Consider the following 21,365-nt stretch of genomic DNA (forward strand, 5'->3'; position numbering starts at 1 on the left):
TAATTTGTCAAGCAATCATCACCTAACCAATTACGGTTTTATTTTTAAAATTTTAAAATTGGACACATAAAAATACTAAACTCAACATTTTATTTTATTGTTTAGAGATAGGGTCTCGCTATGTTGACCAGGCTGGTCTTGAACTCCTGGCCTCAAGTGATCTTCCCATCTCAGCTTCCCAAAATGTTGGGATTACAAGTATGAGCCACCACTCCTGGCCTACTAAACTCAACATTTTAAAATGTTCATAATAACTTGTGGGTGATTAGAAATAAAGTGGTGTTCTTTTTAATTTTCTAATATGTAATAAAAACATTATTTTTTAAAAATTAAGCCCCTATGGGAAGCTAGCGTGCATTTTACTTTACTTTTTCCTTTATTGTCTTACTACAATAAAACAATTATATTTGTCAGTCATTATTTTTTTAAATTTACAGATAACATTGTATGTTTTTATGGTATACATCATGATGTTTTTAAAGCCCAACTTACCATACATTGAAAATCCATGAAAAGGGATAACACCTAAAAAAAAAAAAAGTATTTCTTTTCAATAAGTAGTAGGCCTACTGATTATTAGGTAAGCTTTACAGGATTAAAACTGAAAATATAAAGGTTTTCTTGTTGCTTCAACTTTGTTCATAAATGTGAGAAAGACTTAGTGATAGTAAACAATAAAAAGATATTTTAATAACTTCAGAAAAGCAAACTAGAGGTTTTAAAACACATATCCAGTTAACATTCTATTGATAATGTTGAGAAATCAAAGCTTTGAATATATATATGTATGTGTGCGCACACACACACACAAACAGGACAAAAACATTACAAGACAGATCACAGAATTAAGTTTAAGAACTAATTATAATGGTCTCAGAAAGTCAAAAGATTATGTCCCTTCTGAAACAACTTCACTGTGTGTATTAGAATTGAATATGCTAAAAGATAAGGGCCTTTTCAAGGCACTTCTTGAAAACATTTGCTTTACAGAAAACACTATGGGTGTTAAGTAAACTAAATGAAAATTAATCATGGGATATGGCTTTAGAAGAAATATTGGCAGAAATATGATACAAATTCAGCACAATCTTTGGCAATAATTATACACAAGTAAAGTACACATCCTTTTCAAAGAAATACTCAAAGCCTAACTTGCTGTGTGGAACATCTTGTCACATTCCAAGTGAAAAATTAGAATTTGTACAGCTTAGTTCAAAACAGAAGTTTTGTAATATGTACCATCATATAGCTAACACTACTAAATCAGGTTGCAAACACGGTACAGAAGAAAGCTGCTAAGTTACTTTTTTGCAAAAATAATATAGAAATGCTCTTTATTCATCTGACGTGCAGAGGCAAAAATGTTGTGCTGGCCAGGGCTTTAGAGGTCTTATAGAGTGAGTTCTAATGAATGAGAGTTCAGTCCCAGTTTAAAACACATCCAGTGATAGGAGGAGCATTAATTCCCAAAGCAACTCATTAGTTTTGAATGGGTTTAATTTGGAAGGAGCTATTTTCTCACAGTAAGACAAACTCTGGCTCCCTGAAATTTCTACTTATTATTCTTAGTTCTGACCACACAGATCACACAGAACAAATCTAATTTATCTTCTATGTGAAAATGTTCAGAAATATTTGAAGACATTGCTCTCTCTCCTGCCCCATCACCATCATGGTTTATTGCTCCAAGACTTTATGAGTTTCTTTAATTTTTCCTTCAATGATGTCATCTTGAACAGCTTCCCTGTTTTTTTTTCTTCTGAACAAGTTACAGTTCACTGCAGTCCTTAAAGTGAGGTGACTAAAACCTATAATCATTTTCCTCCCTACAGACCCAACAGCTAAGACGGTATACTTGGACAGTTGTTTCTGGACCTCAGTAAAGGGCTATGTTTCTATCTTTATTACATTTCTTCTTTGGTGAACCACTCCAGTTGGAGATAATAATCCTAAATTCTTATTCTGTTGGCTAATGCATTCTCTTTCTCCTGGTTCTACAATACTGAAAAATTTAATAAATACACTGTGCCTCATCGAAAGCAATATAACAATGCTGAACATGACAGGGTGAAGACTAGAATTATCAGTAGACACTCCTTTCATATTGATAGCAATTAATCAGCACCCTACTGTGATAAGAGCATGGACTGGATGTAAGACAGACTTGGTTGGGTTCATCCAGTTCTGTTACTTCAGAGAGAGAGAGAGAGAGAGAGAGAGAGAGAGAGAAAGAGAGAGAGAGACAGAGAGAGAGAGAGAGAGAGAGAGTGTGTGTGTGTGTGTGTGTGTTGTGTCTTTGCATCTCGGCTCACTGCAACCTACACCTCCTGGGTTCAAGCAATTCTTGTGCCTCAGCCTCCTAAGAAGCTAGGATTACAGGCACGTCCTACCACATCCAGCTAATAGTTTTTTAACTTCTCTAAGCTTTAGTTTGCTCATCTGTAAATCAGAGATGCTAGATAATCACATATAACATGTAGCTAAGCCATTAATAAATGAATAGTTTGGGGTCTACACTATTTAAATAGCTTAGGCTATTATTTATTAAAAAACAAATGTTAATTGTTGATGTTATGATTTACAAATTAGTTTATACTTCTTTGTTGTTTCTAGAAGCAATTTTATCAACAACAGTATAAGAAGGCCGGGCGAGGTGGTCACGCCTGTAATCCCAGAACTTTGGGAGGCCGAGGTGGGCAGATCAGGAGGTAAGGAGATCAAGACCATCCTGGCCAACATGGTAAAATCCCAGCTCTACTAAAAATACAACAATTAGCTGGATATGGTAGGACGTGCCTGTAATCCCAGCTTCTTAGGAGGCTGAGGCACGAGAATTGCTTGAACCCAGGAGGTGTAGGTTGCAGTGAGCCGAGATCGAGCCACTGCACTCCAGTCTGGCGACAGAGTAAGACTCTGTCTCCAAAAAAAAAAAGAAAAGAAAAGAAAATCCAAATTATTCTGAACTGGTATGCCAGGCCAACCATCTTGAGAATTTTGTGCAGCATTGCTTTAAGCTCACAAGTTAAAATTCTCAGGATCAACCTTTTCCCTAGTCTTCTAGCACACAGATTCATGTTCTCCAACTTTTGCTGAATCTTATGTTGCTTACCAATTTTCCTATTCATCTCTATATGATTAGCCACCCCGTTCTTTCAAAATTTCCTCACTTTTCAAGTGTTTAACACATAATTATAGACTTCACTTTTTCCTCACTAGGAGGTTGATGCCACTGACATGAACTCCTTCCTTTGTTCTTTGTATTTCATCTGTTTTCTCACTCACAGTCCAGAGGAGGATGTATCCTTTTTCTTTTTCACCCAACATCTTCACATGTGCTCTAAATCTTGTTTCCTTGACTTTCACAGTGACTGACAAGCAGCGGTCAGGTTTGCAGCTTGTTTATGTGTGGCCTGTGAGCTAAGAATGACTTTTACATTTTTTAAAGGATTATTTACAAAAACAACAAAGAATAATATGGGACACAGACTGTTTGTGGCCAGCAAAACTTGAAACATTTACCATCTGACTGGTGACAGGCAAAGTCTGCCCAACCCTGCTTTGGCCTCCTGCCCCATTCACCACGCCTTTCTCCTTGCTGCACATGCGTCATTCCACACACATGTGCTGTGTCCTGCTTTGTGCCAGGGACTGTTCTAAGAACTGTAGCTGCCATTTTATTAGGGCCAAAACAACCATAATAACAAGTGAATACATGTCAGACAGTTATAAGTGCTATGAAGAAAAATAATGGAGGGAAGGAGGACAAGGCCAGGTGAGGGCGGAGGAGCCCTGACGTTGTGGAGGTGAGGATCACCTGAGAAGGGTGACCTGGAAGCCTTAGCTTCATGTGATGATTGTCATAAACAGGGTTACCTTTACTCAGGACAGCTGGTCTTCAGCTGGAGCGTGGTGGCATCTGCTCTTTACTCCTCTAACAAAGCAGAGTAGAGGCAAGGGGTGGGTGTATCTTATCAAAGTAATCATATCTTTAGTCTTTCCTATTTCACTGCATCCTTTCAGCCAAGGATATTACAAATATCCTTACACATAATAAGAAGAATAAATAAGAAAGAAGAAGAAAAAATAATAAGGAAAGAAGAAGGAAGAAGAAGGAGAAGTCATCAGTTTTTTTTTCCTGGGCCCTACTTTTCTGTCAAACAAATCTCTAATCTCACTCCTTTTCTGAAAGCCAGGCTTAATCTTTTTTTTTTTTTTTTTTTAAACTATCTATATTCACTTCCTTTACTCTCTTACTATGTATCCTCAAATGCTTGCAAATGGTTTTCCATCCCTATGGATGGAAAACTTCTGATTGCTAAATCCAGGGGTTTCCCTTCTTTGTATGTTATACTTAATGACCTCACAGTCAAGCTTGACTCTACCGACATTGACGACACTGGGCACATCAGGATTCTTGTGCCACAGAAACTTTTGCTCTCCGTTTTTTGTGAGTGCTTGTTTTGTTTTGTTGCTGGCAGTTCCCTCTTCTGCATACTCCTTCGATATAGCTCCAAGACTCTGCACACTTGTTTTTTCTCTCACACTACCAGCATTCTCATTATTAACCCATAATACCAACTTTAAAAGCCCAGTATCCCCCCAGGCTCCTTCTGGTCTCTATTTCTGTAAATAACTCACCATCTCCCTAGTCATTCAGGGAATAAACCTTTGAGTCATCTTTGCTCTCTTGTTCTCCCTTAGCCCTTACACCTAAATGTGATTATGTACCTCTCCTGTCCCTTTTGGATAATGACCGCTTAACTCTTCCATCTTCATTCCTCCTGTGTAGCCCATAAGCACAGCTCTAATTCTGCCAAATTGATCACCACCCCTTCAAGCCTCTGGGTGCTGGACAAGGGCTGTAGGCAATGTTGTCCTCTACCTTTGGCCCTGGCCCTGCCCTACTCCTTCAAGATTTTAAACAATAATCTTCCTAGAAGGATCTCCCTGATAGCCTTGATCCCTCACCCCTAAGCAATTCATTAATCAGTCCTCTTGTTTCAGCTGATTTGGCCTGATTGATTGAGGTACTACTGCTTCTCGCTGTGCAGTTCTGACTCTGCCACTTTCTACCTGTGCACACTTAGGTATGTTACTTAACCTGCTTCCTCATCCAAAGCTGCTTTTAGACTAAGGCAGAAGGGCTTGAGCTGAGGGCCCTACTGTGGCCCTCCTCTGGCTGTACCCCTTACCCAGAACCCATTTTTCTCCCTCCAGACCATATCCCACGCACCCAGGACTCTGAAATTCTGAGCCCAAAGGCTCCTAAGACAACTTCCAGGACCTACATGTTCTCTTTGGTGGGGAAGATAAAAGAAAAGAAGGTATACACCTCCTCATACAAATGTGTACCTTAGGACAGCGAGGTGGCCAAAGGCTGGCTATTTGTGGAAGCTCTGAACAGAGATTGGACCTGCAGACTTCTGTCAATGAAGCCTTTCCAAGGTGTGAAGTGGAGCCATAGATGAGAAGTAGGGGTATATCACATGCTAGGGATGGGTGAAGAGTCTGAGAACTCTGGATTCAGACCTGGCCTTCCAGATGGTTATCAAAGTATAAGTGTCAAGGCAGGTAGAGTAGACTTTATCAGTTTATGAGTCTAATTTATAACTTATAAATATTTTGACTTATGGTAGGTGGGTCTCTATTTGTACTCCTGCTCTGGGCCTTGAAAAGGTTAAAGATAAACTTGTCTTCATCAATTAAGTAGGAACAACACCAATGAAGTGGTGAGGATTAAATATTATAAGATATGTAATATGAGTAGCACAGTATTTGATAAAAAGTCAGTACTTAACTATTGTTGTATTCCTTCTCCTATCTTACTGTCTTTTAATCACTTTTTGATTTTTTTCTCTCCCAGTAGAATAAATCCTTTGAGCATAGAAACTATTTTTTATTTATATATCTCTATCTCCAGAGACCAAGCACAGTGCCCAGAATATAACGGGTACTCATTAAATGCTTGGAGAATGAATATATGCATCTGCAGGGAGTCTACCTCTATCATTTTTTAACCTTCTATTTCCTTCCCTTCTGCCACGATCTGAATCCTGTCCCTAATAAACTCTTACCCATGGTTCTGCAAGAGCCTCCTAATTGGTATGCCTTCCTCCAAACTCTCAGTTCTCTAACCAATTTTTAAAATTGGAGAGCTCAAGTTATCTTTCAAAAATACTAATGAGACCATGAAAAAAATCTCTACATCCATTAAGAATTTTCCTCTATTTATCCATCTACTAAATATTTGCTGAGCTCCTATTCATCTAATTAACCAATATTTAAAAACCTACTCTGTAGCCTGTGGAGATATTAAAATGAATATTACATTGTCCCTGTATTTTTAGAGCTCACACTCTAGCCTTGTAATATAGGCTAAGTGTATACACAGCAAAATTTAAGACCTTTGATCTGGCCTTATACAATCATGATTATTTCCTGCAACCTGAGCTACATCTGCCTCCCCTTTGGCATACTATCCTAACTCCATACACCCTGTGGTATAGTCACACTAGACTATTTATCATCACCAGTATCATTACAGTCTGACAGCTCTGAACTTGATAATTCTGTATCCTACCCAGCCATCAAAACCTTACAAAGGTCAGCTATAACCTCAGACAAACATTTTCTGATCTCTTAATCATAATTAAATGGTCATTCTTCTGCATTCTCATGGCACTTTGTTCATATTTCCAATACTATGATTTCACTGTGTTTTGTATTATAATTAACTGTTTAACAGACTGTTCCAGAGAATAGGAAGTATATTTTATTCATCTGCATATACAACTCATGGTGCCATGTACATAGTCGATGATAGATATATTTGCAGAATGAAGAGATGAGTAAATGCTGAGTACAGGAGCAGCAAGAGAAGTACTGGTCTCTAGCTAGGAGATCAAAGTTCCATTGTGGGCTTAACACGAACCAGCTGGGTAACCTTAGAAACATTATCAAACCTCCTGAGCTTCAGTAACCTGCCTGACACACAAGGGGACTAAGATTGCCTCTCACGTATCATCTAACTCTAAAATTGGATGTTTAAAATTAAGACTAGAGTAAATGTGGAAAAATTTGTGAGATTTGAAGAAAAAAGTGCCTATAAAGATTTTCTGATAGTAAGATTCTTTAACAACTTAAAGGTCCTTTGCCTTCTAGAAAGCAAAAAAATTAAAAACCAGATTAGAAGGTCAATGTTTCCAATGACACTGTAGCCACCAGCTTCAGTTCCAGGGAACACTAGAAGGAGAGCTCAACAAACATCTTTCTTCTTCAAGTCTTTCTCTATATTCTGTGGTTGAGTCTCTTTTTCTTCTTGTGAGCACCCTTCTTTCTTTACCTTCCTCCCCCCTCTGCAGTTTCATGTTATTTACTAATTATAAACTTTTAGCAAATAATTACAAAGTTTGTCTTTGTTACAGGAAACATGTTGATATGTGAAAGAAAAACTCCAAAAAGTAAGTTAATAAATAGAGGTATATTTTGATGCCTTATAAAGTGTAAGTACATATTATTTGTTTCTAAATACTAAATCTCAAAGCAGATTCCTAATATATAAAAACCTTACAGTCTTAATTTAAAAACACTGTTGCCTTCCTCTTTTAAGCCACTGCAAGGCAGAAATATTTCAACAAGTGGTTAAGGTAGTCAGCAATGAAGACCTTTATTATTATTATTATTATTATTATTTTCATTTTATCAAAGTATTTATTAAGGATCTGGTAAGTGTAAGAATATCCCAGTCAGGACAAGGCACTTTCAATAAGGAAGCTTACAATAAATGAATTAGTGAACTACTAAGCAGCAAAAAGGGATGCAAGTATTAAGACAAGTCATGTTTCACAACTTTTACTACATTTCCCCCAACTCCTGAAATCTATAGCTGCTCTTTATGTAGCTAGGCTACAAGCTACTGAAGAAAGAAGTATATTTCATACTGTGTATTATCTTCAGCATCCAGCACAGTGTCTTCTACAAATGACAAGCTCAGTAAATGTTGTTATTGATGGAAATTTGAGCATTTATAAACATAACCAAGGCTTATAAATAAAATATTAAAATATAAAATTAAAATATGGGACAGAAAGCTATTGATAACTCAACGTTGAAAGAATAAATGACCAGTGAAGTCATATAGACATGAATTTGAATCCTGTGTGACGCTGGCCAAGTTACAAACCCTTGCTGAAACCGTGTTTTTCATTTCTCCAAATAGAGATAAACAAGATCAACTTCATTGGGTTGCATGACAAAGCACAATGGAGTTAATTTATTTAAAGTGTACCAGTGCAGTGTTTAGTACACAGCAGATGCTCAATAACCCATAGCTATTTTATGCTCTCAGAAGGGAAAGTGCCACATTTATGTATAGGCTTAAACCTAAGAAAATCTTTTTTTTGTCAGTATTAGATAAAGGTACACTTCAGCTTAGCCAAGATTAGCCCAGGCTTAAGGATCCAAAAAAAGGCTACACAGTCTGCTTTGTTGAAGGACAAGTCAGATTCTGGCAAACAAAATCCAGAGGAATAAGAAGTAGTGAAGAATCCATTAACACTGTAGGGTACATACCACTTAGAACATTTCTTTGATCTTAGAGGTTGTCATGTTCTTGGCTAGTTTTTCAAAATCCTTTCCTTTGCCTCTCATCACTTCAGCCTTTTAAGGGTCAAGTTTCATTCACCTGGCTACCACCCAAGAGCGTGTTTCCAACAGGCATCAGGATGCTTGGGGCACATCTGGTATCTGGGCTTCGAGTTCTTCTACAAGTCTGCTATGAGTAATTATTTTCAGATTCTAGCCTTTCCTTATGCATCTGACGAAAGTCTAAAATGTTAACTGCCTCTTCCACTCAATGTGAATAACTTTATAAAGTGATGATTTACGGGCCTTTGACAAAGCTCAGAATGGCAAACATTGTCAACTAAAATAAATCTTGAACTAGATGAGATATAAATAGTAAATATGACTCAGAAAATACCCCAAATGTTAACATGCTTTCCACTTATTAAATATTTTCTCCTCATTTCCTCATTGTCTCTATTAATACATAGTATTTATTGTTGTACCATAACTTGAACATCTGATTCACTTCAACTTCACCCCAGTTGAAAGCACATTATTACTTAGTACGGTTTATTTGATTCATTTGTTGAAATAATTGTTTCCTCTGTTTATTCTCATTCCACATGTAGCCGACAGGTCAGTAAGAATAGAGATTAGCACAACGATTAAATTGTTTTCTAGTTATTTCCATTATCTTTCTGAATTAGAATGTCACATTATGGTTTTGTTACTTTATGTTAGTAGTTAAAATTCCACAAAACATTGGAACATAACCATATTTAAACATTAATCTGAAAATCTTACTTTAAAATTTTAATGAGGTTTTCCATTTATGTCTAAAGTTATACCTCAAATGAATTTTAGGATATGAGATATTTTAAATTTATTTAATATGGATGACAAACTACATTGCTATTTATTAATTTGACACTTGTAAAATTTAAGGTGATATAGTTTGATATTTTTCTTCTAAGAGCCTCATCTAATCTTTGTTGAAAGGGGCTGCCCAGTGTACTGTAGGATATCAGCATCCCTCTCCCCTGGCTGACAACCAAAAATGTCTTCAGACTGGTGTGTGTGTGCGTGTGTGTGTGTGTGTACGCGCGTGCGCAAGCGCACATGTTGGGAGAATTGCCCCTGGTTGAGAATTACTGTTTTAGAGTCCTGCAGCTCCCCTATCCAATATTCACTGGCAATTAATTGTTTTCTTCTGTCATGTAGGAAACAAATGGTATTATAAATTTATGATGGTTGTTTAACACTTGTAATTAAGTCAGATATATGTGTATTTTTCCTACAAATCTGGTTTCCTTGCTTCTATTCTTATTCCTCTGTATTCTATGTTCATTCTGTTATTCATTCCCTCACTTATTCAATAATGTTTACTGAGCACAGACTTTATGTCATGCATGATTCTAGGTGCTAGATATGTTAGTCACCAAAACTAGTAAGGTCCTTGTTCTCTTGGAGCTTATATTCTAGTGACATTTTTATTCTACACAGTAGAAAGGATGATCATTTAGAAATATTAATCAGGGCTGGGCATGGTGGTTCACACTTGTAATTCCTGAAATTTAGGAAGCTGAGGTGGGCAGATTGCTCGAGCCTTGGTATTTGAGATCAGCCTGGCAACATGGTAAAATGCTGTCTATACAAAAAATACAAAAAAAAAATCAGCCAAACATGGTGGTGTGTGCCTGTAGTTCTAGCTACTTCAAGGCCTGGCTAAGCCTTGAAGGAGTGCCCCAATACCCAGCCAATCTGCAAAGACTGGGAGAGTGTTTTTAATTTTTGGTTCTAGATATTTGATAAAATACCTGTCAAATCACTAGCTAACTGTTACTCTAGTAGAATAGACTTCAGTGAGCATACAGGACAAAAAAATCCAATCTTTATAAAAATAATTTAGCAAAGTCACTAAACAAACACCTAGAACCCACAACAAGCAACAACAATGAATTCTTGGGTAGGGGGACAGGAGACTCTCATTTCCAGTGATACCACAGTCTAATATTCAAAATATTCCATTTTCAAAAATAAAAAAATTACTAGTGTGTGAAGAAATAAGAAAGTATAACCTATTCGCAGGAAAAAAAGTTAATAAAAACTCCCTGAGGAAGCCCAGACATTGGACTTACTAGACAAGACTTTAAACCAACTATCTCCCTAACTGACCTAGCTCCATCTACTTCTTGTTCCTCAGCTTTTATCAGTCTATGCTTTGCTCAAGATTTCCGGTCACAGTGGCCATCTTGGTGAGCTTCAGATCATCAAGCGTATTCCTGCCTTGAGACATACTGTGTACTCTCTTCTGGAACATTCTATTTATTTGCATAGCTTACTCCATGTAGTCTGTCTCTGTTCATATTCCTCCTCAGAGGCACCTTTCCTGTCTACTTAATCTAAAATGGCTACGCCCATCCCAACTTCCTACAATTTCTGCTCCCTTTCATTGTTTATTTCATTACTCTCTGAAATTACTTTCATTCATTCATCCTTTGTTGATTGATTGATGATGGATTGATTTTATGTTCCCCTTACCAGAATGTAAGCTCCTTGGCAGCAGGTATTTTATTTGTATTTGTATCATTTACTGTGGATCACCCTTCTACGACAGTGAGCTAGGCTAAATAAATACTTAAATGAATAAAGATAATTTGTATGTGTTGAATAACAACAAAAAATATAAAAAGCTTATAAAATTCTTGTGAGAAGTCTCCCTCTGTTCAGAAATTTTGCTCACTAGCTATTTAGTAAATCTACTAGAGGAAATCTGTCCACTGGTGATGCTCCAAATGAAGTAAAAAAGCAAAATGTCTGATATCACCATCGCCTGCCATTTTCATCCGAGGGAAAATAATCACAGGAATGTTGGGAATAGTGGTGAGAAAACTTCTGTACCCTCCCCCTCCACCGCCCATAATCACTGGCCTGGTCAGGGACTGAGAGTGTGTTGGAGAGCTGCAGGCTAACCTCTACATGTAGTCCCCAAGACCAAGAAAGCTGGGCCAGTTTTGGTGGCAGTAGTGATAGAGGTGTCCTTAAGATTTCAAAGTAATACTATCTTTGGCAGAAGTTCAAAACAGGATGGGTAGTATAAAAATGCTGCCACGTATTGCCTTGAGTCAAAAAGAAAAAGAGGGACAGAAGATTGACTGGTCTTTGTTTCTTCTTGTTCAGCAACTTCTGAATCATTGCCCAGAGACAAGAGTCCTCCTTGATTCTGGCAAGTTCTAAAACAACCTGAGAGGAGAAATGATTCTGTAGAATTAAATTTATTAACAGCTGTGGGCTTATCTTATTAAGGATTAAACAGTTTTCATTCTGGATGAAAATCTTTCTAGAATCTATTATATACATCCTTTACTTTTTCCTTATATTAACTACTTTTCTTTCTTCCCAAATACACTATAATGAGCTCAGCAACAACTTCCGTGGCAGTAGGGCATCCTGATAAGAATGTTGCTTCTGAAGCCAGACAGCTTGGATTCAAAGCCTGGCTTTGTCACTCACCTGTTGGGCAGGTTAACATTCTATGCCTCAGTTTCTTTATCTGTAAATAGGGATAATATTAGTCCCCTCCTCATAGGTTCTTGTAAGGACTAAATGAATTAATACATGTCATATACTTAACACACTGCCTGGGACATACCACTGCTTGGAAAATGTTTGCTGCTGCTGCTACAAGTACTGTTACAATTATCACTACGGTAAGATTTTTTTTTTTTTTTTTTGCTGTCTTGAGCTCATTATAAAGATGTTAAATTATAATATGCTGCAACCTAGTGATACCTTCTTAAAGGACACAGCATTATTGGCTTTCACATAAAATGGTCCCAAACTGATTTGCTGGAGTGGTCTAATACGCTGTTTTATAGCTCTTGTATTTTCCTTTGTGAAGTCCCCTTTTTACTTCTCACTGTTGTTGGTCATTTTTCATATCTATATCAACCTCTTTCCATGCTTCTATTTTTGCGGGGGGCATAAAAAAGAGTTAATCAATTTGTTAGACATATGTGCTAAGTAAAAGCTAATATATTCTAAGCTAAGTTGAAAAAACTCTTTTATAGATAGAGAGAAGGAACTTGAGTCCACGGACATCTATTTGGGCTATTCATGTCTTTAGGCTATTTTATTTGTTCTCATTTCTTGCTTCTTAGATAAATATAAAAAGTTACTTTAACAGTAAGTTTCTGGGGTAATAGAAATAATAATGGTAATACATAAAGTTAAAATTAACAAACCTCTAATTGAGTTCAAATAAATATTCATTACAGTCCTATTACATGCTAGATACTGAAGGAACAAAAATGAATGATATAGCTCTGAACTACAAGCAGCTTGTAATTAAGAGGAGGAGATAAAGTATAAACAAACAATATCAAGGTAATATAGCTAGGGATACCAAAGATTTCAGACTAGGTACTAAGGGAGTCTAGGGGAAGGGCCCTTAGCCTAACCTGGAGATTCAGGGAAAGCTTCCTGAAAGAGGATCACGCCTGAACAGAGCTTGATGACAGCCAGGTGAAGAAAGGTTAGATGGGCTATTCTAAGCATGGGAACATAAGAAGTGATGAGACAGGAAGCAGCACAGTGCTTTCGTGAGAGTGTATGTAACTGTGGGTATAAATGGTACATAGTTTGACATTGCTGTGATTCCAAAATGAGATGGGAAATGGTGAGAAATGAAGCTAGGAGGTAGACTTTATAAGGATCAGACTCAAGGGGTCCTCAGATGTCATGCTGAGAAGCTTGAATATTACTTTTTAAGAGATGGGAAGCCATTAAGAACACTTCGAGAAAAGTAGCAATTTGTGGATTTTCACTTTAGATGTAAAACTTAGTAAGCAGTGTAAAAGACAGCAAAATTAAAAAGACTGTGGGAAGAGGGACCAGTTAGGTGGTTGTTGCAATTAACAAGCTAGAGATAGTAAGAACTGAAAGGAGACAAGGCAGTAGTGATGGTGTGGAAGAGAGGGTCCCAAATGTATGTGGAAGATAAAATTAGCAGGTCCTGGTGACTTAATTAGATGAGGTGGGGACAAAGTAGAGAGAAATCTAGGATGACCTTGAGTTACTAGAAAGATGATAATTCAATTAACTGAGAGAGAAATAGGTGGGTTTTGGACTTTGTTTTTTAATTTAGTTTCATTTTTTTTGGGGGGGTGGGCATAGGAAGGTAAAATACTGAGTTCAGGCTGGGACATATTAAGCTTGAGGTAATTATGAGAGAGGTCAGAACTGGAGATATTTTAGAGTAATTAACAATAGATAGAATCATAAAAGCAAAGAAGAGCAGAACAAGCGTGAGATAGTAAAAGAGAGAGAAAGGTAGATGGCCCATGAAAGAAACTTAGACTCCATATTAAGAGACACAGGGAGAGAACAGTGCCATGAACGCCAAAGCCATGTATGAGTTTCCGACGTAGCGGTCAGCAAAGTTAAACACACTCATAACAGCTACATTTTCTGAGCACTCACTACATGTCAGGCACTGTGCGGTTTGATATACCATATCTCATTTAATTTGTTATCCACATGGTGCAACGAATCTGAAGTTCAGAGAAGTCATGTAACTTACCCAAGGACATTGGGTAAACTGGCAGAACTGGGATCTGAACCCAGGTCTGCTGGATTACAAAATGTTCTCAACTCTGCTGAAGTAAAAGAACTTCTTTGGGATACAACTTATTATTATCATAAAGACTGCTATATACTGCTTTTCCAAGAAGCATATCTTTACACCTGTCTAGTAATCTCAAAAGAATATTTAATGTCTAATAAGATCATTATACATCTGATCACTTTATAACATCAAAATGAATTATTTCAGTGATACCTTTTAATGATCTTTTTATTTCAGAAATACTACACTGGTCAAAGTATGAGAACAGTGAGGTGTAATACAAGACAGTCCACTCGGCTGAGTAAAGCCCAGCTCCAATAAAGCTAAAAGGAAGATCCTCCTTGGACTAGTTAGTGTTCTTCACAGGAAAACTAAGTACCTTGGACTTAGATCTAAGTATACTCAGCTTTTTCACAAATTTACTATTGGTCCCAGGGAGAAGCAGAGAGAGTATGCATAATTTAGCACAAACTTACCACAAATGTGGAAGAGTTCATTAAATTATACATTCTATGGAAGGTTTATTTTAGATAATAAATGATTATCCATTGGAGAGAGAATAAGAAAGTCACATTTCTATTGTAAAAGTTGTAATTTTCCCACTTCCCACTAGAGGAAGCAATAGCATTACTCTTACCATTTGGTGGGTAAAAGACAGCATATTCTTCCAGTCCTAGTTTTCCTGTAAAAGAAAACCATAGAGGATTTCAATATGGTTAAGTAAATATATCTTTAAAAATCAATTTATTTTGTGAATGTACTAAAAATGGAATTTTAAAAACTATAAGCTGATATATCATTTCATGATATGGAATTAACTTAAAAATTTATTAGCCAATCGTTTGACATTTAGCAAACACTTTCATCAAATAAAGTTAACATGAACCTAAGTACAACAGAAGTGATACAAAACAATTGAAAGACCAAATGCTTTCAAGTTCCTTAAGCACTTATGTATTTATTATGCATAAAATTGTTTTGCTAATTATAAATAAGTCTAATATATTTATTAAAGCAAGTCTTAAGCTTTGTAATACTGTGTTTACATTTTTATGGAATGTGCTGAAAGTTAAAAATTAAATTACTAGCTGTATGGTGGTCATAATTTTCTGAATACCAAAACAGTTCACATGATTTGAGAATGGGGCTGAATATTTGAAATCAGAACTGTCCTAGAAAAGTAAAGTATATTCACAATAATCAAATATTTAAGAGCTTTAAAAAGTATCTTTCCTTCAAAACTCTCTCAAAGTTCTCAGTTTTTTCCACCCTCCACTGAATATCTTTAAATAGCTTTTATCTTGACAGTTTTACTAACAGTTTTGAGTTTATTGAAAAGTCACTTGCATTTTGGTACTGGGCCTTAAAGTAATATTTCTAGTTAAAAATGGTCTTTTTATTCTTATTAGGGGTGGTGGCAGAGATTAAATGAAGAATAAGAAGTGTGAGCAGTTCAGTTTAGGGTGGTGACAAAAAGGATTGATCTTGTGAGCAAGAAGAGAATGGAATAATAAAAAATAGGCAGGTAGGTAAGTAGATAAAATTGATTACTGGGCTAGGTGCTGAGAGGTAAACAGAATATATATGTATGTTTCTTCAACCATGTGGCTGTAGTCCAGAATAAACCATGAAACATTAAGCTATATTTGCTAACTTTTCTAGCCCAGCCTTTAAGTGTTTAGAAGTTCAGAGGAGAGAGAAATGGATGATGGGTTGGTGGACATGATGTAGAGGCTAGTTCTTCAAGGACCTATGATTTCTAAGGTGGTAGAGTGGGAAGCCTTCCATATGCAGGGACTATAGGGAGGCTAGAAGGAACACGGGGTATTGTAGAATAATCAGGGAAGCAAAGTTAGTTAGGTTAAGACAATGTCAACTGATCAAGGGCCTTAAAATCCTGGCTGAGTTTAGAGGTGAGCTCAATAGATAATTAAGTTTACAATCAGTTTTTCAACAGATGACTTAGAGAAACAAACAAAAGGTTTACACAGATTTAATTTAGAAGCAATGGAACTAAGAAAACCTTAAGTTAGGGTAGTCCAACTCCAGCACAAGGTTATGTGGCCTCTCCTAGGGTAGAAGCTGGAGCAATCAGGCAGATAGTTCAGACATAAGAGATACAGGAGAAACAGTTTCTTTCTTCATGGAAACGGCAGAATGACCATACACAATGAAGTCTGAACTTTCAGTGTTGGGTGTTCACCATTTAATAATTATAAAAAAATGTTGGGAAGGGCATTCAGCTGAAGTTAATTCTATTTTCAGATGATGGCAGGATATTGATATTTTATAAGCAGCTAGTGACAAAAAGGAGAAAAAACCCTAAACTAGAAATTAGAGCACTAAGAGCATATAAATTATATCGAAGTTTTAAGTGTGGTGGAGCATTTTGAGAGAAGAAATATAGATGGCTAAAAAGAAGTAGAAAAAGGAAATTTGTGTTATAAACTCATAATTAGAAAGAAAAGTCAACAGATATGGCACAAAAACAGCAATAAAGGGGAGCGCACACAGGGAAGACAGAAAGTAACTTGAAATGCTGCTTCTGGGAACCACTTTCCCATGATTTGTGATAAATTACTTGGGCATCGATTCGAGCTATAAAGGATGATTACAGTCATCTGAGAGAAATCTTAAGTAATTTATAATAGTTTGGCAACAACAATATCTCTAGAAAATAAAACAAACATTCTTGGCATGATTATATAAGTGTTAAATAATACTTTCTTAAAATGATTAAAAATTTACCTCTTATATATGATTTTGGTGGCGAGGCACTGTTGTATGCAAAGTGACTCAACACAGATGTATCCCGGGAAAAACAAAGTAATACCTGAATATAACATTGGAAAAAATAGCAATTAAGCACCATTATAAAACCAGGTAATACATTATTTCCTACTCAGCAGTCATCCTTCAAGTTCAAGTACCGTGCTTTGAGGTGGGAAGAGTGTCCTCTATCGGTACACCTTTGGTAAGCCTTACAGTGGGATGCCAAGTTCTTCCAAAGAATTCTCACTGTTTGCTACCTCAGAAAATGCAAGTTGCTAACTAACAGTTGATTCTTCTATTGTGTTTTCTATCTGGACAAGAGAAACACCTGGGGGAAATTTAACAGATGAAAAATGTATGGGGAAGACTCTGAGTAAGTATTGTGGCAGGGAGCAATTTGGGAAGTGCAGGAAAAGAACTTGACTCATGCTGGGATGCATCAGGCAGTTGGGCATGTCAGGGTGGGAGGGAAGGCAACTCGTGGTACTTAGAAGGGATGGCAGCAGCAATAGAACAAGTGGTTGCCTAATAAAGGGTTGAATCTAGTTGTCCTGACTAGTAGAGTAGAATTTGTCAACTACGTAGAGATGAAAATAGGCAGGGTATAAAGTCAGGATCAAGGATGTCCATTAGGAGGTACTAGATTGAGGACACCAGAATGGAATTTGGAAGCAGGAGCCCAAGACCCTGTAAGACCATTAGTGATAGGAAATCTGGGTTTGGTATTAGAAGACCTAGGATTCTAAAAAAAATTACCAAGATAAGAATTCAAGATGACTGGAAAGCCTGAACAGGGGCATAGAGTCAGGGCTGAACTAGCAGCAGGAGTGAAGGGAGAGGAAAAACTCTTTTGTGTCCAAGACACAAGAATGGAGACCCAGCTTTGGTAAAAGGATAGGTAATGGAAATTGGGCATCAGTCAGGTACAGTGGTGGAATGCATACCGACCACTGCCACTGCTTTATTTTTATTATATTTTAAGTGACTACATAAGTGGTACATGTTTATGATAAATTTAGGAATACAGATTATTGGCTGGGCGTGGTAGCTCATGTCTATAATTCCAGCACTTTGGGAGGCCAAGGCAGGAGGATCACTGAAGCCCAGGAGTTCAAGACCAGCCTAGGCAACATGGTGAAACCCCATCTCTATTTTTAAAAAATTGAAATTAATTTTTAAAATAAAGAAATACAGATAATCAAAAAAGGGGGAAACAGCCATAATCCCATCAGTCTTAATAATTTGATGTATATCCTTTCAGACTGCTTTTTAACATACTCATATATATCATTTTTTTAAACCAAACAGGATTATATGTAGTTTTCTTTCACTATTATAAAATAAATGTTTCCTACACATTTCTATGTTGCAGAATATTCCACTGTATGAAAGAACAATAATTTATTTAACGTGCATTGTTGTTTAACATTTCATTATTTCCACCTTTCCCCAACTACAAACAATACTACAGTGAATTTCCTTATGACTAAATATGTACAACTTTAGTAATTTAAATTCCAAAAACTGGACCACCTGTCTGGTCAAATGCTTTGGGCATTTTTAATTGAATGATGCCTCTCCCAGTTTCTCTATTTACTTCTTCCTAACTCCTATGCGCTGTAAGATTTACCTACACATATTCAACCTGCAATGCCTTTTATTTACTTTTATCCCTCCTGTTTCATTCTGGATGACTTCCTCAGATTTTTTTCGTCAGTTCACTAATTCTCTTCTTCTGCCCCTACTATGCACCAAGCAATGTTCTAAGTTCCTTGTGTTTAGAATATATAAAAGGAAAGGAACAAACAAAATACCTCTTTTATGGAGTTTAATTATGATGGAGCAGAATGTATGTGTAACAAATAAAAAAATAATAAATAATTACATTATATTCTATATAAGGTTGCAAGTGCTATGGAAACAAGATAAAGGAAAACAGAGAAAGAGCAGCTGTCATTTTAAAGACACTGTTCAGAGTAGGCTTCCTTGAAAAGGCGTCAGCTAATCAAAGAGTTGAATGGAATTGAGAAACTTAGCATGTGAATACATGTGCAAGAGCATTCCAGGAGACTTATTAGGAGACTACTGACAGTGGTTTGCACTAAGATGGCAGCAGTGTATGCTGGATTTAGACACACCACCCAGAGATCCTCCGCTAGGAATAAAGGAAATATTATAGCAGCTGGTAGAGCTGTAGCAAATAGTCCTCAGCAGCCAGCTCTTTTCATTGACTATCTCTGCTGAAGAGAGCTATTTTGCTCAAATATCAAGGTTACATCCTTTTCCTGAAATGGCCTATATATAATGAAGATGATGCAAGGGGAAAAGGCCTCAACTTCTCCCCAGCTCAGTATGGGTCTGACAGTTTATCCCACCTTCAGAACGCTCTGCAGCATTGGCTGAGGGTTTCATTTAAACTGTATTGCAGCTAGACTTTTCCTTATGCTCAATCCTTAATTCACTGTACTTCTACATGTGTTGATTCCAAGAGGACTCCCCAATAAACCTTTGGCATGCTCATCTCCATCTAAATTGACTTCTCTGAGAACCCATCATACAACACAGTGAAAGAGGAAAAAGTGGTCAGGTTCTAAATACATTGTGAAGGCAAGGCAAAAGGAATTATGGATAGATTGATGTAATATTTGAGAGAAAGACAGGAGTCAAGGAGAGTCAACATGTGGAAGTCGAAAGTAGAAGGATGTTTGATCTCAGCAGGTGGAACATCTTTAACTGAGACAGGGAAAGTGGTAGGCAGAACAGTTTTGGGAGTGAGATCATGAGTTCATTTTTCAACATGCTAAGTTTGAGATGTCTGCAAGACATCTAAATAGAAAAAATTGAATAGGTAATTGGAGATATGGGTATGGAGTACAGAAGAAAGGTTTAAACTGAAGATATAAATTTGGGAGTTATCAACATATAGATAATACTGAAAGCCACAAAGTAGGTGAGCTTGGTGAAATAATCAAGTGAGTGAGTGTAACTAGAGAAAAGAAGACCAAGAACTGAGACCTGAGGCATTCTAGGGTATTGGGGAAAAAAAAGAGAGAGAAGGAACCAGCCTATACAACTGAGGAGTGAGTAACCAACAGAGGTTGATTTACCATGATGCTCTGTGAGTGCTGGAAGTTGCTGGGAGATGCAGGGTGTACTAGGCAAGGAAAGTTAAGTCAGCTTGTAATCAGAAAGCATTTCTTTTTATGCATTTCTGGTAAACTGCTTAATAAGATCTCAGAAGAAAAAGACCTGAATTTCTACAGTTCTAATAATTTGTTACAAATTGTTCCTCATTCTAAACAAAAATACATGTTCTTATCTGGTTTTGTATTTGTAATATGATATTCTCTTTCTTAATCTACAAAAAACTTAAACAAATTTACAAGAAAAAAACAAACAACCCTATCAAAAAGTGGGTGAAGAATATGAACAAACATTTTTCAAAAGAAGACATTTATGAGGCCAACAAACATATGAAAAAATGCTCATCATCATTTAAAAAGCAAGTACCAAACACTGTGTATGGTGTTTATCATCACTGGTCATTAGAGAAATGCAAATCAAAACCACATTGAGATTTCATCTCACGCCAGTTAGAATGGTGATCATTAAAAAATCAGGAGACAACAGATGCTGGAGAGGATGTGGAGAAATAGAAATGCTTTTACACTGTTGCTGGGAGTGTAAATTAGTTCAACCATTGTGGAAGACAGTGGGCGACTCCTCAAGGATCTAGAAATAGAAATACCATTTGACCCAGCAATTCCATTACTGGGTATATACCCAAAGGATTATAAATCATTCTATTATAAAGACACATGCACACATATGTTTACTGTGGCACTGTTTACAATAGCAAAGACTTGGAACCAACCCAAATGCCCATCAATGATAGACAGGATTAATAAAATGTGGCATATATACACCATGGAGTACTACGCAGCCATAAAACAGGAGGAGTTCATGTCCTTTGCAAGGACATGGATGAAGGTGGAAACCATGATTCTCATCAAACTGACACAAGAACAGAAAACCAAACACTGCATGTTCTCACTCATAAGTGGGTGTTGAACAATGAGAACACATGGACACAGGGAGGGGAATATCACATACTGGGGCCTGTTGGGGGATGGGGGAGGGGCTAGAGGAGGGATAGTAGGGAGTGGAGGATTGGGAGGGATAACATTAGGAGAAATACCTAATGTAGATAACAGGACGATGGATGGAGCAAACCACCATGGTGTATACTACATGTATACTATGTAATAAACCTGCACGATCTGCACATGTACCACAAAACTTAAAGTATATACATTAAAAAAAGAAATACAAAATTAGATTCACAAAAAAAGAAGGCCCTCAAAATTGTATAAGCTTTAGATCCCCAAAATGCAGAATTTGC

At 36.8% G+C, this 21,365-nt stretch overlaps 1 protein-coding gene across 5 annotated transcripts in view; it reads right to left on the bottom strand.

Moving 5' to 3' along the window:
- TBC1D19 (TBC1 domain family member 19) overlaps window positions 1-21,365 on the bottom strand; it is a 155,154-nt gene that overhangs the window by 24,333 nt on the left and 109,456 nt on the right. For 4 of the 5 annotated variants that reach the window (XR_013533519.1, XR_013533518.1, XM_035293925.3 and 1 more), the window contains 3 exons: window positions 16,940-17,024; window positions 14,829-14,873; window positions 493-525 (listed from right to left, as the gene is read on the bottom strand). Coding sequence is in view for 3 of the 5 variants with exons in the window: in XM_035293925.3 (XP_035149816.3) it covers window positions 493-525; window positions 14,829-14,873; window positions 16,940-17,024 (163 nt within the window). In the remaining 2 variants the exon portion in view is untranslated. Of the gene's footprint in view, window positions 1-492; window positions 526-7,461; window positions 11,809-14,828; window positions 14,874-16,939; window positions 17,025-21,365 lie in introns of those variants that run through there. The other variant, XM_035293927.3, reaches the window with a different exon arrangement.

The sequence above is a fragment of the Callithrix jacchus genome, chromosome 3 (assembly GCF_049354715.1).
Source record: "Callithrix jacchus isolate 240 chromosome 3, calJac240_pri, whole genome shotgun sequence".
NCBI classification, from domain to species: Eukaryota; Metazoa; Chordata; class Mammalia; order Primates; family Cebidae; genus Callithrix; species Callithrix jacchus.